The 27872-nt window shown below is 43.9% G+C and overlaps 1 protein-coding gene across 3 annotated transcripts in view; it reads right to left on the bottom strand.

Moving 5' to 3' along the window:
- F8 (coagulation factor VIII) overlaps positions 1–27872 on the bottom strand; it is a 154900-nt gene that overhangs the window by 59742 nt on the left and 67286 nt on the right. For all 3 annotated transcript variants that reach the window (XM_051968894.1, XM_051968893.1, XM_051968895.1), the window contains 8 exons: positions 24594–27681; positions 15401–15554; positions 11037–11249; positions 9822–10050; positions 9339–9521; positions 8440–8556; positions 4387–4458; positions 2933–3018 (listed from right to left, as the gene is read on the bottom strand). In XM_051968894.1, coding sequence (XP_051824854.1) covers positions 2933–3018; positions 4387–4458; positions 8440–8556; positions 9339–9521; positions 9822–10050; positions 11037–11249; positions 15401–15554; positions 24594–27681 — 4142 coding nt within the window. The remainder of the gene's footprint in view (positions 1–2932; positions 3019–4386; positions 4459–8439; positions 8557–9338; positions 9522–9821; positions 10051–11036; positions 11250–15400; positions 15555–24593; positions 27682–27872) is intronic.

Here is a 27872-nt window from a genome sequence, read left to right on the forward strand (position 1 = left end):
TGGCTATCCCTGAAGGGTGGGGGAAGAGTCACACACCATGGGCTGGTTTGGAGGGGGGGGGCGATCTCTTGCCGATAAGCCTTTGTAATATCTTTGCTGCTGACATTTAGAACGTTGCATCAATATTCATTGGGGAGTGTTTTCTGTAATGGTCTTTGTTTAGGTATCAGAATCACTTCCGTGTTACAGAAGGAATTTGGCAGGACTGTTTTTTGATGGGTGGAAACGTCCAGCACCATGGAGAACTCCGGGAGGTTTGAGATCACACAGTGCCACTGTATCACGGGAGCATGGGCTAGGCCTCCTACCAGGCCCCAAAATACTCCCTGACCTTAAGGCCGCACATTCTGCTGAGGGAGCACAATATTCACATATGACGCACCATAATTCACTTTAAAGAACCAGAGCCCACTAAGAACTAGGAAAACCAGAAATGTGAAGGGTGAGAAGCAGGACTGCATATTGATGCTCAAATGTGGGGTAAATACAAGTGCTTCTCCCAAAGCCAGGTCTGGACCATCACTGCTCAGCATCTCTCTCACCTCCCCCCAATCCGCCCCTGCGTCCTCCTCCCCCTGGACACTAATCCCTCCTCAGTAGTGTCTCCCAGGTATTCTCAGTGATGCTCATCCTTCTCCCAAACAGCCAGGCTCCAAGCAAGCAAGCCAGCACCAGGGCTGGCCGGAATTTCTCTCTTCCCCTTCTGTTCCCCAGAGCCAATCACTAAACCATTCCCTCCAAATAGTTCCCGTTTTACTTTCCTCTTTTACCTTGCACCTCCAACCATTTCAACAACCCCGAGGACCTCTCCACTTTTTTCTGTTCTATCCTATGTTCCTAGTGTGCAGACCCTTGGCCAAACATTGAGGGAAACACAGAGCTGACGGGAGTGGGGATCAGCAGTGGCAGGGCCTCTTCCGATCCTACTTTAGATCATCCAACCAGGGCAAGTTACACGGCCTTAAATGATCACAATTGGAAATGTTCACCAACCAGATGAGGTAGAGGACTTCTAGCGAGGGGAAAGGACTTGGCCAAAATCCAAGTACTCGATAGCCTGGTCCATCAACCAAAAGGGAAAGGACTTGGCCAAAATCCAAGTACTCGATAGCCTGGTCCATTAACCAAAAGGGAAAGGACTTGGCCAAAATCCAAGGACTCGATAGCCTGGTCCATCAACCAAAAGGGAAAGGACTTGGCCAAAATCCAAGGACTCGATAGCCTGGTCCATTAACCAAAAGGGAAAGGACTTGGCCAAAATCCAAGGACTCAATAGCCTGGTCCATCAACCAAAAGGGAAAGGACTTGGCCAAAATCCAAGTACTCGATAGCCTGGTCCATTAACCAAAAGGGAAAGGATTTGGCCAAAATCCAAGTACTCGATAGCCTGGTCCATCAACTAAAAGGGAAAGGACTTGGCCAAAATTCGGCCAATAGACCGGTCCATCAACCAAGAAAGGGCTTGAGAAAGCCCCTAAATGCCAGGCAAAGTCAACAGTGATGGAATACTGTCTCTGATGCTCTGGCTGTAAACCTTGGGACATTAACCTGGATGAAAAAAAGGGTAACTGGCTAACTGGGTAGCTCTGGGCAATAGCCTTCTCTCACCCCTGCCCCCACCAGGGGATGACTCTTATGATACCAAACCCCAAAATGGGTGAGAGGGTTTTGACTTTAAAATGAGTAAGTTCCTCTCATTTGAGACCATGTTGGCTACTTGGTAAACTGGCTGCCCACTCCCTGGAGGGCCACACAGAGACCAGGGGCCTGGGGCCCCCACTTGGGCTATAGAGGTATAGGGCTAAGCCAGTTTTGCCCCCAGGAGGTGTTTTTCAGGCTAAGGTCCCATTCTTTCTTCATGGTGGGTGTCAGTCTACCAACAAGTAAATCTATATTCAGCTGCTCACCCTTGAGAGGCACTCCAACAAATGTCTACCAGTTGAGGCTGGACTTTGCCCATGCTCTGGGTCACCGGGCTGCAATTCCACCACAGGCCCACTGGGGAGTGTCCCGCTGCCATGGGCTCCTTTACCTTGGATGATGCTTTCTGGGCAAACCCTCACTTTTTAACCTCACTTTTGGTCTGTGCTCAGTCCTTAGTTGTCTTAGTGAGCAGATAACTATAGGGCTCCAAATAAACCTCGATGGATCGATGCTCAGAGAAAGATCTTGGTGGGGAATAAGCATCTCTGCAAGGCCTACTGTGCACCAGGCTCTGAGCTAAGTGCTCTATCAGTATGATCTCATCTGGTGAAAAAAGCCGGTGATCTGAGCCCTGTCCATCATCCAGTGGATGAACCTGGTGTCCTACCTACCTTCTATGTCACTCCTGTGCTCAAGGATTTTCAGGGGATCCCTACTACCCTTAGGATCAAATCCCAACTCCTCAGTCTGAAGGTTCCCCCCTGCAAACACTGAACATTTCCTGGCAAGTCTTACCCCTATGCGCCAAACCTAGAATGTGCTCCATCCTTCCCTGTGTCTTAGAGAATCTCCTTAGCCTCAATTTAAGAACCTCCTCCTCTTCCTTTTCCTCCTCCTCTCTCTTCCCTTTTCTCCCTCTCTTCTTCCTCCTTCTTCCTATCTCTCTCCTCCCCTCCTCCTACCTTTTCTCTCCCTCTCCCTCCTCTTCTTCCTCCCTCTCCTTCCTCCATCTCCCAGACCCTTTCCCTGACACTGTACCCCAAAGCCCCGTCCCAGTGGAAGGTGTTCTGGCTCTAGTCCCATCTTTCTGAAGCTCTCCATCTCGGTTTGCCCTTTGCCTTCATATTCTACCTCATTATTAGCCTTAGGACATCTTTCCCAGCCACTGGAACATAGACTTCTGAAGGGCAGAGGAAAGGCCTGCATAGCCCAGTGGATCTCCTGGGTGTTTAGTGAATGTGTCCTAGCACGGGGGGCAGTTCTGAGCTTCTCTCAGCATGAGGCCTACCTGGATCCAAGGATTGGCATCCTGGCTGCTCCACGCGTTGATAGAGCCAGCAGAATTAAGTCTGGCCAGCTTTGGGGCCCACTGGCCTGCATGGGACAGAAGGGAAAGATTTAAAGCATCTCATTTCTCCACACCTTGTCCCTCCCCTGCTCCCTGCATGCCAGATAGGCCTGGTCAGCTCAGCTGCAGGGAAGACATAAGGAAATGCTCCGCCTTCTCCTTTTGGTTGGAGACTCTGGGGTAGAATGCTATACACGCCGGTGGCCAGTTTTGTACAACTGGTTTGGGTTGGGATTTGAGGATGCCTGGTAGGGGGGGTTCAAAGGAAGGTTCACTGGAGAGGGATCTCTATTTGAAAATGACTTATTTCCAGACAAAAGGCATCAGTAAAACTTAAAAACTAAAATCAAATGAAAGGGTTGGACTGGAGGGGTGTTCCCATGGTAGTCTTTCCAGAAGTGTGGCTGCCAGGGGATATCAGGGCCCTGCCATAACATGGCCTCTTAAGCTGGATGGTCAAAGCAAAGTGAGACATATACCTCCAGGGAGCTGCATTTTCCTGCGACCTGCCACTATTGGGATTGGAGTTTGCTCCCCAAAAGGCCCAGAAGGACGAAGCAGTTGCTAAGCTGGGCCCTCGATGGGCCATCCCAATTTATTTCTATGAAGTTTCCCTATTGAGAAAGCAGCCATTCTGCCTCGAAGTGCCATCACCCTGCCACGTAGCCAGCTCACCCCTTTGCAGGAACCTCTCCCCTTTTCCTTATGGAGCACTAGTTCGGCCAACAGCAGTTTGCTAGGGATTCAGGTCAAAGGTTTGGTGGGAAAGCCAAAGAAAAGCTGGGGAATCCTTAAACCATTCCATTATTCCTCATAGACAAGACGCCCCAACGCAGTCTCTTTGATTTAAATGCTTTAAAAATTTTTAAATATTCTCCCCATTACATTTAAAACAATTTTTATATTTGTTTTTAAAGCTGAATTTCAGATCCTCTCTATCCCCACCCCAACTCCCACTAAGAAAGCACATGTGAAGTTATACAAAACACTTCATCAAAGTCAGTTGGGACAGAAAACAGATCTAATGTCTTAAATGTAATACCTTAAAACTGTACTAAGACTTTGGGGGCACTAGGTATTAAAAAAGCTAGATGAACATTTCTCATAGGCTGAGAATTAGCATCAAGCTGCTGGAAGGAGTCTCAGGAGATGTAGAGGGCAGCAGGGGCACCGGGAGCTGGGTTCTTCGGTGCCCAGGGAGGGCTGGCAGGGCAGCACAAAGCTCCCGTCCCGAGCTATCGAGAGCCCAGGCTAGTGGGTCAGTGGAATGGCACGTGGCATACATCTACAGTCTGCCAGTGGGTGTCAGGATACTAGTATGTGGCTAGAGGCTAAAGGGCAAATTGTGAGTCGACCGACACCAAGACGTGAGAGTGACCCCCGGGTTCACTCACCATAATGTCCAGAAGCCGTGATCTGAGAATCAGCAATCTGGCAAGAGGCCATTCCCAGATCATTCCGACAGTCTGCAAAGGAAAGACAGAGACAGAGGGGGAGTGGCTTGAGAGCAGCACGTTTTGGAAGCAACTTCCTAGACCGTGAGCTCTTCTGGCCACAAACTCGAAGTTGCTGACCCCTTCCGGAGGAGCAGGCCCAAAGCTATCTTCCCCATCTTTCAGAGAACATGGATCACACTTCCCAATTTCGTCCAGAACCCTCCGGTCTGGAGACTCAGAGCGCCTCAGAGGGCCGGGGGAGGGTGGTGGTAGTGGTGGTGTTCCCTTAGCTCATTTCTCTGTCCACTAACCATTTTACTTCTGAAGTTTTTGTCTTAAACCTGGAGATGCTGCTGTCCAGAAACAAAGACTTAATTAGTTCTGTCTTTTCGAGGTCATCAATTACCATCCTTCCATCCCCTGGATCTAAGGGGCCGAGCCCTTTTTCACTTTTCCTGCCCCAAACATGGCTGGAACAACTCCTATTGGTCTTTCTCCATCTCTGGGTTTTACCACTACTGACACTAGCCATGAGGGTCTTCGTCACTCTTTTAGTCTCATCTTCAGGTACCACCTTTGTATTTCCTCATCCACAGAATTCACTATTCCATGAGATTAGAGACTGAAAGCCGATCTTTATGAATGATGTGACCACAGCAGGTTCATTATGGTGTTCAACGACTTGGAGACAGGATTGGATGGAGATGGCAAATAGCAGACACGCAGGGAGGTAGGGCAACTGAGAGGTGTCACGTCACCCTCTGAAGGCCGAAGCCGACCATGGTCGGGGTTAACCGGCCCAGACGCTTAGATGTTTTCAGCACATCAGGGTAGATGTTCAGAGAGATTCTGACGGGACTGCTTGACTGATGCTGTGAGCACAGGGCCACCTAGGAGACAACTCAGACGTTGGCCTTCCACACAGGATAATTAACATAATGACGTATCATCTAGCCTCACATTAAGGAAGGCAGCATACACACAGGCAATTAGAGCCACGTATTCTCGTGCCCCAGTGCATCAGATAGAGAACCCGCCAAGTTTATACACAGCACAGAGGTATCAGTTCATACCTCCCAATATACCAGGTAAGGATTAAGCATCTTCCTTACTGGCACCTTTAGAAATCAGTCAGCATCATCTACTTCCTTGAGATCCCCTGCATCCATCCTCACACTCAGTCCACACCCTTGTCGCTGTGTGTGTCTTCTTTGGCGTGGGGGTCAGTACCTGCCACTCTGACCTCCCTGCTAAAGGGATAGAAGAGAGAGTCTTCCCTTCCACCCTGTGTTCACTCTTGAGATATATCGTGTCACTGGATCGGGGTACATCACGAGTTATAAAGTATAAGAAGACTGGGAAGGTTAAAGCCAAGGACTTGGCTTTAAGGGTCCCCATTTTTAAAAGCTCTCTATATTCCCTCGCATATTCTGGCCTCCTAACATATAACCTTCTCAGCTACCATGGCTTCCATCTCATCTCTCTCCTAGCCACCCAACAGCACCTCCATGATATGAACTTTCCATCTCTAATAACAATGTCCCATCCTTTCATCTTTCCCTCTACCTCACATCTCCAGAATCCATTTTTCATCCTGACAATAATCTCTACTCCTTCCCCAGTCCCACTTATTCTCTCAAGCAATCTATGCTTGATTAAAGCACCATCCTTGAGTCTCTTGAGCCTTGGTCTCCTCCCGTCCTTTATGCTCTGTTTAGCTCCAAATCTTCCTTCTTCCCTTGTGCTGAAGAGAATTTCTAGCTGATGACCACTTCCAGAAGTCACAAAACAAAATCAAGTAATCTCAGAATCGAAAGGGACCTCAGCAACTATCACACTTGGATGTGATCATCCAAGGAATCTCAATCATGTCAATTATCTTGTTACTATCCACTGGGCCCTCCTCACTTCTCCCATGACTCCTTATATTCCATTTCCCATAGTATCGGTTTCAAACTTCTTTCCTCATTTTCCGACCACCTATCCCCGCTTTTCATAGCAGAAGGCCTTTTATCACATCACCAAGAAAAAGGGAGACTCTCCATGGGGAGCCCCATCCTTTCCCTTATTCCCAACTTCAGACATATCTCCATTACCCTCCAGTCTCTCTTCCTCTGTTCAAGTCTCTGAAGAAAAGCGGCCCTTCTAGCCAAAGTCAATCTCACCACTAATGTTTTGGGTTCCCATCACTGGAAATTGACTCCCTTGTTTCCCTGATTTCCTCTTTAATTTCACTTTATTTAGTGATTTCTTCCTGGCTCCCTTCCAATATGCACAAACCTCACAACATTTGCTCCTGTCATGCCTTCAAGCTACTTCCTAGGCCCCTTTTTTCTTTCAGTTAGGCAATAAGCATTTATTAAATGTTTAGGATGTACGGTGTGCTAAGTGCACTCTGTTAAATATTAAGAATACAAAGAAAGGCAAAATTACAGTCCCTGTTCTCAAGAAGCTCACGTTCTAATGGTCAAGGAATAACTAGAGATATACAAAATATATGCATTATAAATGGATGGTTATCTGAGTGCTGGAAAATCCAAGACTGATCTTTTGCATAAGATAGAATTTAAGCTGATGTTTGAGGGAAGCCAGGAGGGAGAGATATGGAGGGAGAGCATTCTGGGCAGAGAGGAATTTAAAAGGTCTGCAGTCCATGGTGTCTGGTGAGAGGAACAGCCAGGAGGCCAGTGTCACTGGATCAGGGTGCGTGGTGAGTTATAAAGTATAAGAAGACTGGGAAGGTTAAAGCCAGGGGTCCTCATTATTAAAGGCTCTACCAGGCAGTGGGTTTTCTATTTGATCATGGAGGTAAGGGAGCCATTAGAGTTCACTGACTAGGCAAGGCCATCCTTAAGCTTTGGGAAGAGTAGGGTGAAGAGAGACTTAAGGTAAGGAGATTGAGTGGCAGACTATTCTAATAGTCCAGGCAGGAAGGGAGAGTAGCAATGTCAAAGGGGGGAAGGGGATGTATATAAGAGATGTTGTGAAAGTAGTATGAGCAGATTGAATATGGGGGAAAGAAAGTGAGGAAGCAAGCAAGATTGTGAGCCTGAGGGACTGGGAGGAGGGGGGCTGCCTTAGCAGTAATGAGGACATTTGGGGGAGTGCAGCTGCTAAAGGCTTGTACTAGGAGGGGGCAGGAAATAGCTTTAGTGTGTGTGAACCCTTCCCGGCACATAGCAACCGCTTAATCAAAGTGCACTAAATTGAACCGACTCCACAAAGAGACACATCCGGGCACACTCGTTCCTCACCCTTCAGGCCATGCTTGGGAGAAGAGAGATGTCCTAAGGCTTTTAAATTTCCTTTCTATTTGGCCATTTTATTAGTAAAGAATAGCATCTAATGAGCTGAGATTTTCCTTGTCTATGGAGTTTAGTTGAAGCTTCCCATTTGATTAGATGTAAAAGAAATGCTGGCTCCCTTTTTGGCTAATCATCACTAGTTGTAAGTTCTAGACGCCGGTGCCAGTTTCCAACTGGACTTGTCATTTTTCTCCTGTTATCTCCGGACCTACAAATCGCTTCTCCTTTTAGCCTGCTATACTTTTCCCAAGCATGCTTTTGAAAGGTGAATCTTTACTTTCCCTTTTGGCCGTTGTAATTTCCTTCTTTTTTGGTGATTGTAAATTCCAATTGGACTTTTTCCTCCCTCTGATGTAGCGAAAACTGTACAAGACACAATTCAGAAAACAACTTGATCTTGTGTTCAGGGGCCATTTAGAAGGCTGAGTATGTGCATGTATCAGAGAGATCCATTTTTGAAAGTTCTTTTGTGTTGACAGCAGGACCTCTCGGTGAATCCTTGGCTATTTCCATAGCAAAGATTGAGTTCAGGTCTCAGCTCTGCTACCGAGATGTTGGCCCCTTTGGGGACCTCGCTTTCCTTCTTTTTAAAGGCCTTTTCAAGTGAAATGTTTTATGGTTTCAAGAGCTGTTGCCTAAAGCTATGGTTGCCCGGTCCCAAGCCTAAGTGAGCAAGCAATCTCAGGAGGCAGGGTAGCCTACTTACGCTTGTTGTACACCAGTAAGATGGCGCTCATCCCAGCCTGCTGGTGCTCACCAATCATGCACTCAACCCGCCACAGTCCTGCTTGAGATGGCCGCATTTCTATTGTCTCAAAAACACCTTTTTGAGAGAGAAACGGGGTGGGGGGGGAGATACAGGGAGGGTATGAGAGAGAGGTATCTCTTTGTGAGATAGAGATTTCCTTTGTCTCATGCATATGAAGATTCTCACGTCACTGCCTTTTCTGGTGGAAACCCTAAATGCTACCATGCCTCAAAAGTGAGCCATCGAAGAAGTACAGCGAGATGGGTGTGAAAGGGGCAAATGAAGCCTAAGGATCAGAGTTCTTTCCCTCATGATGGGAATGGGAAACTGGGGTCTGCACTGTGGAGGAAGCTTGAAAACTCACAGGGCATTTTTACAGGCTCTAGGTGGTTCCCTCTAGCTTTATGACCCAGTGGCTCATGTAAGCCATTGAAGAAACCATAATAACTACATGCCTCCCACACATGAAGGGTTTTAGAGAGGTGATGTGAAAAAAGGAGATGTTATATCTGTACTTCAGTGCTTCAGATTAAGCAAACTCATTGGGAACACAGAACACACACACACACACACACACATATTCAACCACTCTAACCTATACACATATCCATGCAGAAAGATTTGTGAACATATGCCATATGACAGATCCCTAAGTACAAGTTCCTACAATACAAACTAATGCACATTTTCCCCAAGAGAGTGTGGAAGAGATTTATGCCAGTTGGGCGGAGTCAGTTGGCAAAGGGTTCCCGGGAGAAGCAAGTTCATCTCAAGTTGTTTTGAAATAGGGGAAGGATTAGGAAAAAGAAGGAAGGAGGGCATCCCAGTCAACAGCAGCACCATGGGCCATCTCATACCAGGATAGAGATTGTAGACTGCCATTTTGTATTCTTTCTTGGTCCGCACAGTAAACACTTGGCCACTGAAGTGAATAGAGTGGATATTTTCATTGCTGCCCATGCTCAGCAGATACCACCGGATCCTTTGGTGCTGAGCCATCACCAATCCAGGCAATGTATCCTTCACATAACCATTGATCGCTAGAGAAGGAAAACACAGGGAAGATGAGTTTGACCTACTGGAGAAGCCGGAGAGTAAGAGGCTCAAATTATGCAGAAAGATATAGATGGAAGACTGCAAAATAGAATAATGGTGACATTTGTAGTTGGAAAGACGCTACCTCTACATCCAAGATATAGTCCCAGTGCTTTGTAGCTATGAATGTCAGGTAGACATAACCCCACAAAGGTTATCATGAGGCTTCAGTGGCTGCAGCAGCAGTAGCTTACTTGGGGAGCACATTCTGAGGTAGGAGGCACATGGCTACAGTCCTTTCTTACCATGAAAGCGGTGCTTCCTTTGAAAACCAGGATCATTCACCTGGACCTTGCATGGAGGCTTGCAGTTCCTCTTCATGTTCTCAGTAAAATACCAGCTCTTGGTCTCATCAAAGATGGTGAAGAACAGAGTAAATTCCTGGACAGTCAACTGTCTCCCATAAGAGGGGTTCAGTTTGTTAGGGTGACAGATCAGTATTGGCCCGATCAACCCCGAGTGTAGATCTTTTTCCTGAGAAAGCAAGAAAAAATAAAAAACCTGAGGACCAAAAAGGTAACTGAAATAGGATCTCACATGAGATCTTTTGACTCCAAATCCTGTTTTCTTTCTACTGTGTCTAGCATTCAACAAAATGGGAAGGTCTGTACTTTAACCTCATATTTTCTCCTTCCCAGGACTCTGTGAATCCTGGAAACAGAAAAATGACACTTCACTGGTGCTTTTTCAAGCAGCAGCTGAGATCAGAGAAGAGTTTCATTGTGCTACCTATCCCACTCCTACTCCAGGAAGCCTTGATCCACAGCCTGCCGGTCATCCTCCTTGGGACTGTCGAGCTATCCAATGTCCTTCTTAAAACTCAGCTCTTCAAACTGAGCCCGATATTCTAGACAAAGTCTGAATGGAATAAAGTATAGTGGGACTATTAACTCCCTATTTTTGAACACTCTTTGAATTCAGCTGAAGCGTCAGCTTTTAGAGATGGATATATTCCACTGTGAACTCATAGGGCGTCCAATAAAACTCCCAGATCTTTTTCAGATGAACTGCTATCCACCCAGACTTAGTTCATCTTGTACATGTATGAAGTTGATTATTTGAACCTAAATGAAAGACTTTATACTTAGCGGGTTTCATCCTCTGTGATTCAGTCCAATTTTCTAGCCTGTTGGATCCTGCCTGTTATTGTATATTGTCCTCCCCTACAAAATTTTTTTGTCATCTTCAAATTTGATGAGCAGGCCACTTAAGGCTTTAGCTAAGTCCTTGATCAAAATGTAGGCCGGCCAGACTAGACACACTAGACATGCCCACCAAGTTGGCATTGAACATTGAACACTAACACTGAATCGCAGAATCATTATTGACATACCCAATCCCTCGTCATCTCCACGGGGCATGTGTTGGGCAGCCCTTACGCACAATGTCGGCACGTCAGACCGCTCCAAACATTTTACTTCTAGATGAGACATTAGCTAGGTAAACAGCTCTTCCCTTACCAGGTCAACATCAGAGAAATAGGCCCAGGCTTTGCAGTCAAACTCCTTGTCGGTGGGTGCCATATGGGGCTCCACCTTCCAAGAATATGTTTTAGTCTCTTCAGGTTTCACCTCTTTCTTTCTAAGGTCACTTTCTTGGCCCTGATGTTCCTCATAGGAAATGAGACTAGAATAGAAGGAGTAAGGCCGGGAAGCCTGGTTCTTGAAGGTGACCTGCAACAGAGAAAGAATACAAACATCTCCACAGAAAGAAGTAAGATCCCCAAGCACATTTCTTATTAAATTAGCCTGCTCCCCTCAACTACTCCCACTTTCATGGCTGTTTTTCCTGGATCCTTTCACTCAGTTCCAGACCTCTGAGGGTTCCTGGATCTGCCCACATCTCCTCTCCACTTTGCATCCTAGGTCAGTCAGTGAATAAATATCACCTACTGCCTGTATTGAGGAAGTAAAGATAGACAAAACACAGTCCCTGCCCTCAGAGGAGCTTTTTCTAATGAGGAAGACAAGTTGCAAACCACTTTGTCCAAACAAGCTATTCGGCAGGAAAAGTTGCAGAAAATCTCCAAGAGAAGGCACTTCAATGAAGAGAGAATATATCCTGCAGAAAATGGAATTTTAGCTGCGACTTGAAGGGAGCCAGGGAATCCAGGAGGCAGAAATGGAGAGGGAGGGCGTTCCAGCCAGAAAAAATATGTGGAGTCAGGAGGTGGAGGGACTTGAATGCCAATTGAAGCATTTTGTATTTGATATTGGAAGTGATGGCAAAGCAAGAGTTTGTAGAGTGTGAGTATGTGAGGCAACATGGTGGGACCTGTGCTTTAGGAAAATCCCTTTGGTTGCTGAATGGAGGATGCACTGGAGTGGGGAAAGATTTGAGACAGGCGGAACCACTAGCAGCAATTCAATAGTTCCGATGTGAGGTGATGAGAGCCTGCGCTGGGGGAGTGGCCGTGTCAGGGGAGAGCAGAGGGTGTATTTGAAAGATGCTGCAAAGGTGGCGTCCACAGGCCTTGGCAACAAGTTGGATATGGGGGAAGTGAGATAATGAGAAAGCCAGGATAATTCCTTGGTTGTGAGCCTGGGGGACTAGGAGGATGGTGCTGATCTCAAAAGTAAAACATTTAAAATACAGAATAAAAGGATAACATTGGAAATATGGATAGAAAGCTAATGAATTCTGTTTTGGACATATTGAGGTCTTTTTTTTTTAGCTGAGGCAATTGGGATTAAGTGACTTGCACACTCACACAGACAGGAAGTGTTAAGTGTCTGAGGTCAGATTTGAACGCAGGTTCTCCTGACTCCAAGGCTGGCGCTCTAGCCACTATCCACAGACCAAGTGAGGGGTTATTGAGAATGGGGAAATATGGGCGTGTTTATAGGCAGCAGAGAATGAACCAGTAAACAGGGAGAGATTGAAGATAGTGAAAGAGTGGAGATGAAAGAAGGTCAGAGGGATGTTGGAGGAAACAGGATGAAATGGGATAGATTGTGAAGGTAGAAGGGGGCCTTGGTAGGAAGACTGATTTCATGTATGTCAAGGGTTAAGGAGATAATGGCAGAAGACATCTAGATGATGAGATAAGGAGGAGAGAAAAAAAGAGCTCTCTGAATAGTCTCATTTTTTTCAGTAAAATCTAAGGCAAGATTCTCAACTGAGAAGCAGGGGGAGGGAAACCATGAAAGGTTTAAGGGATAAAAAGGTTTGAAAGAAGAAGGTATCTGTGAAAAATAGGAGAGTGAGTTGTTGAGGGAGGGATAGTCGGATTGCTGAGCAACGGTGAGGTCCATTTGAGATTATGTAACATAAATTTGTAGTGGACCCGGTCAGAACAGTTGAGTGTTCAGCAGCACACCAATAAGAGCAAAGGCAGGGAATGGTAGGAATGAGCCAAGATTAAGGCTTGGCAGAATGAGGTTGGTGATAAGAAAAAGGGACAAGGGACTCAAGAGAAAAGGACAGTGTAGTGTTGAATTGGTTCACTAGGGAACAAGATGGAGAAAAAAGGTAAATATAGTGAGTACAAAAATGATGGTCTGGAAGAGAAATGAGGCATGGAGGGATTGGAGGTCATGGTGTGCAAAGACAGCAAAGTTTGGGCTTTACAGAAAGGGGATGACAACAGATTTTGATCAGATAAAGAAATTTCAGAATTCCTGAACATGGAAGTGGTACATTTGTGGGTGATAATATGTCAGTGTTTATTTATAGCTAAAGTGAGGTGGAGGAGAAGCTTATGGAAAATTAGCAAGATGGGTTGGTTCTTGACCTGCATTCTCGAAAAGGACCAAAATGGCATCACTATGTTAGGGTCAAGTTACAGTTTGCCCAACTGTGGCTGATCAGATCAATATGAGCTTGTGATGATCTGACACAGGTCAGGCCCAAATAAGCCATGTGAACATTTGGGTAGATTCTCTAAAGGTGCTCATCTCCTGTTTCTTCTGAGATAAGGAACTCAAAACTTAAGAGAATATCAACAAGGGTGTTGAAATCTCTTAGGATGAGGGTGGGAGTTTGGGAGGAGCCATTGTGAGCCAGGCACTGAATTCTTGACGAAAGAAGGAGTATCAGCAGACAATAGTTATGAGAGAATATTTGTAAAGCACTTTGCATAGTGCCTGAAAAACAATAGATGTTTAATAAATAGTCATTCCCTTTTTTCTTTCCTATGTTATCACCAGATCCTAGCTCTAAATCTGGAACAGCCCTTGGAGGTCTTGGAACACAAGATCCTTATTATACAAAGCAGGAGTTGAATTGAGGTGCCAAGGCCACATAGGGAGTAAGTAGCAGACACAGGATTTGGGCTCAGGTCCTGTGTCTCTGGGGGGCTCTTTACACAGAACCCCACTCTTCCCAGTCATACAGATTGTAAAGCATCACTGAAGCTTCATGTTCCTAAGGAACTTCCCAAGGAAGTTGGGCGAGTCCACTGGCCAATGGTTGTCAGTCAAGCTGAAAACAGATGATTTTTTTAAAAAAGAAAATCTTTGGTTCTTAAAACCTTTAAGGAATAAGTTCTTCATTGAGAATTCAATGACTTTTCCAGGAAGGTATATAAGTAAAACTCTACTATTTTCTAATCAGTTTGTAAGAGATCCATGTGTTTAGATCAACTTCAGATGAAGTAGATACATTAACTGTTACTACAAAATCCTAAATGAAAATGGAAAAATCCAAGCAATTCCGAGTGGCTTGGAGCCCGCTTGCCTTCTGGTGTCTTTGCTAGGCAGTAGCAGTAAAAACCAAAAGAGACATCTGTTATGTTTGATGCTTACAAGTACCTCTACCTGAGCACATCCTGGCCTTCTTGCCAAAATACAACTTTGGAGAGCTCAAAAGCTGATTCAGATATGCAGCTACAGCTATACTTGTGTCATCGCTCACTCCATGCCAAGATACACTGAGGTCACTGGAGCGGAAGAGGGACTTAGCAATTGAATTTGAGTTCATCTTCTCCCCATTGATGGCTCAGTCATTTAGGCTTGTCCAACTCTTCAGGATTTCATGGACCACAGCATACCAATATTGTCCATGGGATTTTACTGGCAAAGATACTGGAGTAGTTTGCCATTTTCTCCTCCAGTTCTTATCCCCACATCCAATTTCTATCCCTGCTCTGCCACCAAAGTCAGACACTTCCTGTTGTTTTGCCAATCCAAACTGTCCAAAGAACTCTCACTCCGGGTTCCTTTCCAGAACATTCATCTATGTCAGCCTCTAGGGTCGACCTCTCCACATGGTTTGCTGTCTCTTGGAAAAGATCTTACTTTTGACTGTCCCTACTCTCATTTGACCCCAGCTTCTGTCTTGGGTAAACTATGAAAAAAAGGGGCTTTTGTACCTTTCTAGGCCAGTAGAATCTGGGGGGAGTTAGGTTCCAAAGGGGTAAGAAAACACTGAGGGCAAGAGAGACTCCCCCACCCTCAATAGGTCTAGAGAATAGGTCTCTCACAATAGCTGACATTTCTTGGCATATGCTTAGCTCTGGCGTGGTAGACTACAGGATAGTCTTCAGCCAGAGTAGCCTGGTGAGATCTGCTGCTTACTGCCCATCCCCTCCATTATATAGACACGATCCATTGGATCGACAACAATCTCAGGAGGTATTACACAGACTATGTGTAATGTCCCTCCCACCCCTTTTCCTTAATAGGTGAAGAAATAGTGAGGAATAGTGGCTCACCCAAGGTCACATTCAATGTCTACATCAGGATTAAAATTCAAGTCCTCACAAGGGATCTGATCTGATCAGTAAGGGTGGGTACAAGTTGGGAAAGTAGTCCATAGGGGGTCGGTCATTGTCATTGTCATCATCAGTTAGATTTTGCCTCTGATGCATATTTTCTCAACTCACCACAATATAGTCTTCAACTTCTGCTCTGATATATGGCCCCAGGAGTCCTAGGTGTTCAGTCAGCTCCCCACGATCTAGAGGCTCCGTAAAGGAATGATCAGCAAATTCTTGGAAGACCACTTTCTTATAATTCCAGGCGCTGTCATTCCGTACCCTAACAGAACATAGAAAGAAAGAAACCAGGCGACTGTCAGTGCCCTTTTTTCCCCAGTAAGTTCATTGATTTTATGTACTCCTAGTCCACTTTTACTTTTCAATGTTGGTTTTTGTAAGACTTTGTGTTCTAATTTTTTTTCCTCCCTCCCTTACCTCTCCCCTCCTCAAGACAGCAAGCAATCTGAGAAGAGGTTAAATATGCACAATTCTTTTAAACACATTTCCATATTTGTCATGTACAAGAAAAATCAGGCCCAAGGGGGAAAAACACAAGAAAGAAAGGGTGCAAATACTATGTTTCAATCCACATTCAGTCTTATTATTTCTCTCCCTGGATGCAGATGGCACTTTCTATCCCAAGTCTATTGGAATTGCCTTGAATCATCACATTGTTGAGAAGAGCCAAGGTCATCACGATTGATCGTCACATCATTTTGTTGTTACGGTGTACGATGTTCTCCTGGTTCTGCTCACTTTGTCAGTGACCTATCCAAATTCATCCCCCTGGTATTGCTGTACTGTACCTGATCAAGACCAGTCAAAATTCAAGAACAAGTCTCAGGGGAGTATCACTCTTAGAAGCAATAATGTCTGCTACTCAAGTAGTCATTCCTGCGAACATTTTTCTTTCTTTTTTTACACTCTTAAATTTTTTAGTGATATAATTTGTGCTTACATCGCTTAATTTCTTCTAGTACCCCTCTCCCTTTACCAGACCCATTCCATATATGACAATTTTATAAAGGAAAAAAAGGAGGAAAAAGCCTCCTAAACAATGCTGACAACAGATTTTGGAGTTTTGTTTTCTTATTCAATTTCTAACATTTGTTTTATTGGACTATTTAATCCATTCACATGTAAAATTATGAGTTAGGTTTATATTTTTATCCTTGTTTCTAATATGGCTTTCTTTTTCTGAACAGAGATTAAAAAAAAACTCATGCTCTTTAAAGATATTATTGTTTATGTCAAAATTACCCATGCATATATGTTCTGTCAGTCAAAAGCTATAATTTAAAAAAGATATTCTTGTTTCTTTTTGCTTAATTTATTTTAAGGAAACCCTATTTTAATAGGTTCTCTTCCCTTTACCCTTAAATTTCTCTCTCCATCTCCAACTGATAAATGGTCAAAGGATATGAACAGGCAGTTTTCAGAAGATGTCAGAGGTATAAACAGTCAAATGAAAAAAATGCCTTAAATCAGTACTGATTAGAAATAGGCAAGTGAAAACAGTTCTGAGGTACCACCTCAGACTTAGCAGATTGGCTGTGACAGAAAAGGAAAATGACAAATGCTGAAGGGGATGTGTAACTTCTAGGGGCACTAAAACATCGTTGGTGGAGTTTTGAGCTGGCCCAGCCGTTCTGGGGCACAATTTAGAAATATGCCCAAAGGCCGTACTCTGACCCAGCAATACCACCCAAAGAGGCTCAAGAAAAAGGAAAAGGATCCATATGTACAAAAATTCTGAGCTCCCACGCGAGTCCTTGTGGACGTTTTTTCTATTCCTCCACAAGACAGATGGAATTCATAGCAGCTCTTTTTTATAGTGGCAAAGAATTGGAAATTTAGGGATGCCCATCAATTATAGAATGTCTGAACAAGTTCTGGTAGATGATTGTGCTCTAAGAAATGGTGAGCAGGATGATTTCAGAAAAACCCACATGCAAACTGTGCAAAAAGTAAAGTGAGCAGAACTAACAGAACATTATACATAGAAACAGCAATACAGTAATGATGGTCAATTATGAAAGAATTTAGCCATTCTGATCAACCACGATGACCTTGGCTCTTCTCAACAATGTGGTGATTCAAGGCAATTCCAATAGACTTGGGATAGAAAGTGCCATCTGCATCCAGGGAGAGAAATATTAAGACTGAATGTGGATTGAAGCATAGTATTTGCACCCTTTCTTTCTTGTGTTTTTTCCCCTTTGGGCCTGATTTTTCTTGTACATGACAAATATGGAAATGCGTTTAAAAGAATTGTACATATTTAACCTCTTCTCAAATTGCTTGCTGTCTTGAGGAGGGGAGAAGTAAGGGAGGGAGGACAAAAAGGATATCATATTACTTACCTTCTCAAAGGGTGGGGAGAGAGAAAATCTGCAGCTCAAAATTTAAAAAAAGAATGTTATAAAAATAGATTAATAAATTTAAAATATTCTCCCATTTTTTCTATCCAGTTCGTCCTCCTTTCCCCTAGTTTTTGGAATTTACTTATTAATTCCTTTTTCATTTTTCCTTTCACATAATTTAATTCTTCATTTTTTCTTTCTCCATTGGTTGATTAAAATCCTCCCTTCCTGTTCGCTCCTTTAATTTATTTTATTAGTTTTTTAAATATTCAGTGTCTTTTTCTTAAAAGAATTTCTTTATTTTTATCTTCATTAATTCTCTTTTCTGTCTATTCTAAACTTTTTTATTCATGGTCTGTATATAACTTTATTTCTTCTTTAGTTTGTGTTCTTCATAAATGAAAGCTTTCTTTTTTTATCTCTTTAGAGAGATTTGCTAAAGCAAATTCTTCAATTCTGCTAATTATTTCTCCTGTAGAGGCCATACATTCCGCTTTCTCTTGTACCATTCAGGATCACCCTGCTGTGATTCCATACTATTTTGAGAATCCAAAGATTTTGCTGCTTCATTTTTCTTTGTCGTATAATATTCTGGTGTCCTTTCCTTCTGGCCAGGTGCAGCACTCCACACACTGGTAATCTGCTCCAGTTCTCTCTGTTCCTCAATTCATTGGTTGAGATGTCCCAGGCTGATCAAACTTCTGATCTCCTACACCTCCACCTGCTCTGTGGACATTAATGACCATTCTACCAATCGGCTGTTTTGCCACAGGATGTCTAATTTGGATGTTGGTCTCAATGCCACTTGAGAAAGGCCAATTTCATCCCTGCAGGAGGGGGCTGTTTTCGGTGAATCCCCCGGGGGAATCTGAGCTCCCACTCGAGACCTTATGAACGTTGTTTCTATTCATCGACAAGGCAGATGGAAATTGAAGGATACATATAAGGATTTTTAAGGCTAAGCCTTCTCTGTTTGGCTTAGTCCCAAAGTGTTCAAGTCAAAGAGTGATTGAGTAGGTCCAAAGAATGTGGGGTTATGTCAGCAAAACTTGAAAATCAGACAATGGGGCCATTATAATGGATTATTCAATGCTCATCTATCCAGCTGGGCCACGGGAGGGTAATGGCTTTGACTCAGCTTCCCCACTTGATGCAAAGTATGGGAGATCAACTTTGATAGTCATCTTCCTGGAAGCTTTTCTTTTATTATAGGAGGTCGGGTCTGCAGCCTCCATTTCTGCTTTTAGCTCTTGGACTGCACAATCCCAAGCCTCTTTGCAAGGACTGCCTTTTGACCCACATCCACCTGTCGCACAACCACAACTGAGAAGCTTCAAGTTCCCCCCTCCTACTCCCGTAGAAATTAATATTTCCATCTTATTGACTATTGAATATCATACAGGGACCAGCAGCCAATAACACAGCATTTATTAAGTGCTTACTACGTGGCAAGCTTTATGCTAGGTGCTATCTGTATCTATAGGTATGTAGATACAGAGAATGAAACAATCCCTGCTCTCAAGGAGCTTACAGTCTACCAAAGAGAAGCATGTTTTGAATAAATAAATGAAAAATAAATATAAGGGAGTTAAATACAAGATGGATAGGGAAGGAGGGGAGGGGAGAAGTTCTACTCAGGCAAAAGTCAAGTTCTTTGGTTCTGTAAGATACCTTTGTGCTAATTTGCACAGTTGAAGAAAGCAAAGCAGAAAGATGAAGTGACTTGTCCAGGGTCAAACAACTAATAAGTATCTAAGGGTGGATTTGAACTCAGGTCTTCTTAATTTTCTTTTCTTTTGGGGGGTGAGGAGAGAGGTGAAGCATGGTTAATGCATGAATTTTTTTTGGATGTAATTTTTAAATTTTTTATTGAATCTTTTTATTTTCAAAACATATGCAAGGATAATTTTTCACCATTGATCCTTGCAGAATCTTGTGTTCCAGTTTCCCCCCTTTCCCTCACCCCCTCCCCTAGATGACAAGTAATCCAATATATGTTAAATATGGTAAATGTATATATGCAAATCCAATAAAGACATACATGCACACATATTGCTGCACAAGAAAAATCAGATCAAAAAGGAAAAAAAATGAGAAAGAAAATAAAATTCAAGCAAACAACAAAAAAAGTGAGAATGCTATGTCGTGGTCCACTCAGTCCCCACAGTCCTCTCTTTGGGTGTAGATGGCTCTCTTCATCACAAGATCATTGGAACTGGTCTGAATCATCTCATTGTTGAGAAGAGCCACGTCCATCAGAATTGATCACTGTATAGTCTTGCTGTTGCCATGTGTAATGATCTCTTGGTTCTGCTCATTTCACTTAGCCTCAGTTCATGTAAGTATCTCCAGACCTCTCTGATATCTTTCTAATGCATGAATTTTTTGGCATAATTATGCGTATTTGTAATTTCGTTTTTCTTGTCTTCTCATTGGAAAGGGAAGATAGGTAGAAGAGAGAAAATTTGAAACGGAAAAGAAAATTAAATTTAAAGACATATCTCTAGCAGTCATTAAACTTCTGCCCATTTCTTTCAGGGATGTATTGGAGCCAGCTCAAACTGGCTCAAGAGCTGATTGTTAAATTTTCAGTGTGAGCATTTATACCTTAGAAATTGGCAAATGCTATTTAAATCATGACCCAACTTATTGTTTTGTTGATCGTCTGGACTTAAGAAAGTGATAGAGAAAATGTTAAAAAGGCAAATTAAATTTAAAAGTGTGTTCTCTCTTATATGAACTAATGCTAAGTGAAGTGAGTAGAACCAAGAGAACATTGTATAAGGCAACAACAACATTATGTGATGAACAACAGTGATGGATTGGGCTCTTTTCAGCAATGAGATGATTCAGGTCAATTTCAATAGACTTGTGATGGAGAGAAGCATCGTACATAGAGACAGGACTGTGGGGAGTGAATGTGGATCACAACATAGGATTTTCATCTTTTTGTTTGCTCTTTTTTCCCTTTGTGAGCTGATTTTTCTTGTGCAGCCTGCTAAATGTAGAAATATGGGAAAATTGCACATGTTTAATCTGTTTGGATTACTTGCTGTCTAGAGGAGAGGGGATGTGGGGAGGGTGGGAGAAAAATTTGGAGCACAAGATTTTGCAAGGGTAAATGTTGAAAACTATCTTTGCATGTATTTTGAAAATAAAAAGATATGTGTGTGTGTATATATATGTATGTAAACATACATATATATATACACACACTTTTTCCCCCTGGAGAGCCAGTTGTTAAATGTTTACCAGCACTCTTTTGAATAAAATCCATTTTTTTCAAAACCACAGAACTAAAGGCATAACAAAAAAGGCACCGAAATACATGTGGGTGGGCCCAAATCTTGCACTCTAGTGATGGGAACCAAGAGCAGGGGTACCGGATTAGTCTGGTTTTCTCCAGTCAAGGGCAGCCCTGTGACCCTCTATGGCAAAGCTCTTGGAGAACTAGAGAGGTCATGGGTGGGGTGCAGGTAGAAAACTTCTTTGTCCACTGCCTTCCAGTGAGGATGAAGACCTTCTCCTGGGTTGTTTTTTAATTCCTAGGAATCAGCACATATCCTGGCTGTCCATTTAGGATCTCTTCTTTTGGGGGCCATTCCACTTTCTTTCCTGGTCATAAATGTGCATTCTTCCCACTCTCCTGGTCACTCTCCTCTGGCTGCTGGCCAGCTTAGCAATGTCTTTCCTAAACCGTCACAGGTGTGACTGAACAGGACACGCTGGGAGTGGCCCAACAGGATGGAGGACAAGAGGGACCGCCATTTCTCTTGTTCTGGACACCAATCTCAACACTCATATGGATATTTAATGGCAAGCCTGTGGTTGTTTCTCCAGGAGACAGAGAGCAGATCATCTCCCTCTCCCTCACCCTGTCATTCTTGGCCTTGTTCTCCCCGAAGTCCTCCACAGAGGCTCTCCAAAGTACACATGGTACCATGGGTGCTGCTGTAGTTGTCCGGTTGCCCAGCTGCCTCCTCATTAGCTCCTTTTATGCTCATACATTTTAACTCAATTCAATGACAATGCTTTTCCACGCAAGACCCGGGCTATGTATTGGATGACAGACTTTACGCCATTTGTTCAAATGCCTTTCTTAAAACCTCCAGCATTCATGGGATCTCTCAGTCTAGTAACCCAATCCCCAAAGGAAATGTAGGGGTTCAGTGGACAGAGCACTGGAGTCAGGAGGACTTGAGTTCAAATCCGGTTCAGACAACTTACTAGCTATGTGACGGGCAAGTCCCTCCCTCCAATTCCCCCCCCCCCCAGAAAAGAAAATGGACTAAATCTGACATGCCCTGTTCTGGATGAAGCCACACTTATCTTAATGACCATGCTTTCTTTTCCAAATGCTCATACTCTGTGCCTTATTAATACATTCTGAGACTTTGCCCAGAATTGAAGACAAGGTCATAGGTCTAGCCGGTTTTTTAACAATGGGGACCTTTTCTGAGTTCCAGTCCTTTGATACTTCTCCCTTATGCTATAGTAAACTCTGACTTTGAAATTTTTTTCCTCCCTATCCCTAGTTCTGTCGTGGGGCTCTGCAGAAGAAAATTATCTCCTGCTCACATGACAGATAAGAGAGCTAAAGTGGCTCTCACGTTCTTTTCGGTCATCTCTTTTTGCAGGTAAATAATCCCAATTCCTTCAGCCATCCTCACATGGCACAGACACAAAGATCGTTGCAATCGTGGTTGCCTCCTCTCCAAAATGTGGTGCCCAGAACTGAACACAATCATCCAGCTGTGGGCTGGAGGACAGAAGACGCCCTGTAGAGAACTGAACTGCACATGCTCCTAATGCCACCTAAAATCACATTAGCTTTCTTGGCACCTGTTACCATTGGCTTGGTCCACCTACAGTCCCTAAGCTGTATTATTAGTTGAGATCTCCCCTGTCTCATAGCTGAGAGATAGAATGAAGTGGACTCTTTTGCAGCCCTCTCTCTAATTACTCTTAGACCTTACCTCATTTCTTTTTTTCATCTTTAATTGTTACTGCTATCTTTTGTTTTCACATTGCCTAAATTTCCCCCTTCTTCAATCCCTCCTCAACCCCACAGAGCCATCCTTTACAACACAGCTTTTAAAAACAAAAAGAAAAAAAAATCAGCAAAACTAATTAATACACAGAAAAAATCTGACAATATTCCACACCGGTGACCCCCCCCCCCATCTCTGCAGAGGAACAGAAACAAGGGCCTTCTCTCCTTTGGACCTGGCTCATTCCTTGAATTTCCCAGCATTCACTCTTGGTTACTCTTTCCATTTCCATTCTTGTCATTGTCCAGATTGTTTTCCTGGCTCTGCTTCCTTCACTTGGCATCAGCTCGTGCTTCTCTATGTTCAGCATATTTGTCATTTCTTATAGCCCAGTAACCTTCCAGTCCCGTGGTTGATTCAGTCTTCCTTAGTCAATGGATTTCTATTTTGTTTCCAGTTCTTTGCAACACAAAAAGTTGCTGAATAAGGAGCCTTTCTTTTTTATCAATGAATAAGTTGCTAATCGTGGAAATCTCTGGGTCAAAGGGCATGAACATTTTAGTCACTTTATTTGCAAAATTCCAAATTGCTTTGCAGAATGGTAATACTGACAGCATGAGTGTATCAGCCTATCAACCCCCAATTCCTCCAGCATGGACTTTTGTATCTTTGCCAATTTGCTGGGGATGATGTAAAACCTCAATGATTTCTATTTCTCTTGTTAGTGATTTGGGGCATTCTGTCACATGGTTCTTAATAGTTTTCAATTCTTCCTTTGAGAATTGTTTGTTCATATCCTTTGACCACTTCTGTATTCAAAAATGGCTTTTGAATGTTTGTAGCAGTTCTTTTTGTGGTGGCAAACAATTGGAAAATAAATAGATGCCCATCAGTTGGAGAATGGCTGAATAAGTTGCAGTATTTGAAAGTAATGGAATATTATTGCTTTATAAGAAATGATGAACACTGGGGCAGCTAGGTGGCACAGTGGATAGAGCACCAGCCTTGAAGTCAGAAGGACCTAAGTTTGAATCTGGTCTCAGACATTTAACACTTTCCAAAGTGTGACCCTGGCAAGTCACTTAACCCCAATTGCCTCAGCAAAAAAAAAGAAGAAGAAATGATGAACACACTGACTTTAGAAAAGTCTGGAAAGATTTATATGAACTGATGCTGAGTGAAACAAGTAGAACCAGGAAAACATTGTACACAATAACAATAAGATTGTATGATGATCAACTATGATAGACTTGGTTCTTCTCAGTAATCCATACAGTGATCCAAGGCAATCCCAATAAACTTTGGATGGAAAACACCATCCACATCGAGAGAGAGAGAGAGAGAGAGAGAGAGAGAGAGAGAGACCGAGACCTATGGAGACTCAATGTGGATCAACACACACTATTTTTTCATCTTTTTTCCTTGTTTTTTTTCTTTCTCATGATTTTTCTCTTTTGTTCTGATTTTGCTCTCCCAACCTGACTCATATAGAAATATATTTAAAAAATGAATGCATACATATAGCCTAAAATAAAGAAATAAATTTTAAAAATGGATTTTGATTTTGTGTATGCATGTGGTACATATACACATCCAATGTTATATATAATATGTATCTATGTGTATATATATATTAATTGTGTATCTTGGATACAAAACTCTTTTTGGAAAAATTTAATACAAAGATTTTTTTTCCATTTGACCATTTCCCTTCTTTTCCTAGGTGCATTAATTTTGTTTGTGCAGAAGCTTTTCAGTTTTCACACTCAAATCCACCCTCACTTGTCTTAAGTCCCCAACTTAGAGCTCTGCAGTTATTTCCCTGGTGAGCACCAGAACATCCAAATTTAGACTTTTGAGTCAGAAGAGTCTTCGACCACCAATCAGCCTGGTCAAAAGACCCAGTAGCAAAACCAGGGGAAAACCCAATGGGGGGGGGGGACAAATAACATTTGGGAACCTTACCAGCCTCCTAGAAAATGGGGAGATTTGTTGAGCCCATAGTCCCAGATTTTTTCCTGGGCAGCAATGAAGTAGTGGCGAGTTTGTTTCTGGAAGCTGCGAGGCCCCTGGTTCTCACTATCTTCATAGATATCAAAATCTTCCACCTCCATTTCCAGGCTGCTGTCATCATAGCTGTCTTTTTCTGTCTCTGATTGGGCAGAAGTTGGAGGTTTTTCCCTTGGAAGGAAATTCAAAGCAAATGGTTGTCGAGGGCTCTCAGAAGAACTGATGCCCGGGGTGAAAGGGGGCTCAGCTTGTTCCTGACTTGTTCCCTCTATTAGTTTCTTTTCTCTCTTCAATAGGCTTAAGTGGGAAATAGTATCTGTCTTGAGAAAAGCTTGATCTAGCTGATGATCTTGAGATTTCCATTCTTCTCTTGTTAACATTTGGTTGGCAGTATGGTTAGCCCAGAAAAATGGGTACATTTCCTTTGGAAGAGGCCCTCTTAAGTCTTTGGCTCCTACTTTTACCAAGGCCGCTTTCTCTGACCACTTCCCTTTACTAGATTCAGTGGCTGCCTGGGCTTCTGCTGGGGGATGCAGGTGGTTGGTGCCATTTGAAGGTGGAGCCACCTGCATCTCTGATTTGGCATCTAAGTCAGGTAGGACTTGTAGATGCACAGGCTTACCTGGATGTCTTTGGAGAGAGGCCATCTCTCCCTGGGCACTACCCACCCCTTGGCCTTCCGAAAGTTCCAAGTTGAGGGCGTTTGAGGTGATGTCGCTTTCTTTGATTGTGTTCATAGCCCAACTGCTTTCCTGAGTTACATGACTTTTTCCCTTGAGGTTGTTAATGTCATGTGTTGCCTGGAGTTGAGAAGAGTCGATGTAAGAAGAGGACAGAACCAACTGGGTGGGGCTTGGCAATGGAACTCTCTGAGCCTTTGGAGAAGGCAATGTGGAGTCATCTGGCCTCAAGGGCCCATGGCTGCTTACCGGCCAATAGGTCCAGGGAGGAAGGGAAGTGGCAGCTTTCTGTGTCTCTCTAGGGTCCGGCATGTCATCTTGGAGTAGAGACTGCCTTTTTTTTGACCACTGGATTATTGTGGCATTGTCTTCGAGTTCATTCCCTGTTTCTGACTCGTCCATCCGGGAAGGGCTCTTCTGACTTGAACTTGGGTCTCTATCCACTCTTTGGTCATTGTGATTGTCTAAAGTAGGACTCTCTGAGTTCATTTCCTTCATATTCTTTTGAAGTATCATTCCTTCCCTGGCAAATAAATGAGTCTTCTGAAGTCCCGGATTACTTGTTGGACCACTTAACATACTGGTCGATAGTTGAGACTTTGGTAAGACCAACTCAAGTGTATTCTCATCCCCTCCTTCCAATGGACCATCCTCCTTGATGCTTGACAAGAAAAGGGCCTTAAGAAGCTTCTTTCTGTTGGCCACCAAGTAGGATGGAGGTGAGACTGTATTCTCAGAGGCAGGTATTTCCTTCCTTTCCATCACTTCTTGAAACTGTGGTTTTTGACTTGGGGTGTAAGTCTCCTGTTCAGTGAGTACAGTAGGCCACACATTCTGGCTGTTGCTGAAGACGGGATCATTTGTAAACATCTTCTCTGCTGGTGCCATTGTGCTCTTTTCTGAGAAGGGATTCTTCCTGTTCCAAAGCTTAAGGGCTAAAGCCATGGTCACGGGATGCTCCAGGGTAGTCTCTGTCTCAGGGGTCTGGGCCTCCTTTCTCTCATTTGCCCTTTCACCATTCACCAAATCTAGCGTCACCACCTTTCTAAAGAGAGACAAGTCTCTCTGGTGAGGTGATTCAGTCTTCATATTGTCTATAGCCGGCAAGACTGAGCGTATTTTTCTCGGGGGGTTCGTGAGCTCTTTTCTCAGCACCATCACATCAGTTGGCAGAGGACGAGGCATGGGAGTAGCCACATTCCGGTCTGGGAGAGTGCTGTTGTTACCCCAAGAAGGCATTTCTGTATCTTTTACTGACACAACATCTTTCCCAGTTGATGACTCATTTTCAAACAGTATCATTGACCCATCCATAGGGAGGCCGGGAGGGCTTCCAGAGCCAGTAGTTGCCATATTTGATGGGACCAAGGAAACATTCCCTTTGAAGGGCTTTCCATCAGGAGTCGCTGTGGCTACTTGAGCACTCATTTCTTGGAATCCTCCAACCCTCATCAGGGAAGACCCCTTGTTTTCCAGGGAAACTACTTTTTCATCCTTCAAAGCCACTTCTAAAGCAGTGGCATCAGTAGGGTTAGGATCCCTCAGCTGTATGGGTGTGGTTTTCTCAACTAGGGGAAGGCCCTTTGGTCCAAGGGTTTCTGGATGTCTTGACATCGACTCTGCCTCTTTCCTTTGAAGAAAGGGGGTCTGTGAAGTAGTTTTTCTTAGCACTGCTGCCATCAGGTTAGAAGATAAACGGACTGGAGAAAGAGTTGTGTTCTCTGAGGACCTGGGAAACTCAGACTCTTCCTCCCTCATGGCTATTCTGATTGGTGCCTGCAAACGCCCCCATGTGGGCTTACTGTTTTGGGGCTGGAGGCCAGGCCACAGAAATGGAATCGAAGACCCGATCCCATGGGGCTGGAACGCAGGATTTAAACCGAGGGAATCGGTCGGCTTTCTGAGCTTTTGCACCCCGCCTGGGCCCTGCTTACTTGGCTCTCTTGACTCAGGGAAATAGTCCACAGGGAGGGGCTCATAGGTGCTATCTTCCAGAGCTGGTTGGGATAGATCGCCTGGGTCAGCCAGGCAGTGCTTAGAATTCACTGACGTATGAGCCGGCATCAGGTTTTGGGACTTGGGTGGCTGGCTTTCCTCCTGGTGATGGGAGTGGGCTTCCGCGGGATCAGTTTGGGATGCCGCGGTGCTTGGGGAGGGTGGTTTGTTGGGACATGGATGCAGACGCTGAACACTCTTTAAGGCTCTGGGCTCCAGGAAGCTATCTTTCGGCAAGAAGTCATCTGGCAGCTCATCATAGTACTCCTGAGAATCCTCAGTGTTCACAGTGCAAGTTGCAACTTTCAGCAAGGCTGTCATGCCTCTCTTCCTAAACTCAGGGTTGTGGCAGCCTAGCATCCAGGTACCTGGAGACGAGGAAAGAATGGCGGCAGCTTATTAGGAAGCCCAGCCCACAGTGCCGCTCTGATATGCTTGTGCTAGCATTTCCTCTTTTCTGAGACCATACTAGGACATCTTCTCCCAGCATTCTCATCTACAGGCCTAGAATCAGGAGAGAAAAAGTTGGCACAGTGCCAACAGCTTTAAAATTGCTGAA

The sequence above is a fragment of the Antechinus flavipes genome, chromosome X (genome assembly GCF_016432865.1).
Source record: "Antechinus flavipes isolate AdamAnt ecotype Samford, QLD, Australia chromosome X, AdamAnt_v2, whole genome shotgun sequence".
Classification (NCBI taxonomy): Eukaryota; Metazoa; Chordata; class Mammalia; order Dasyuromorphia; family Dasyuridae; genus Antechinus; species Antechinus flavipes.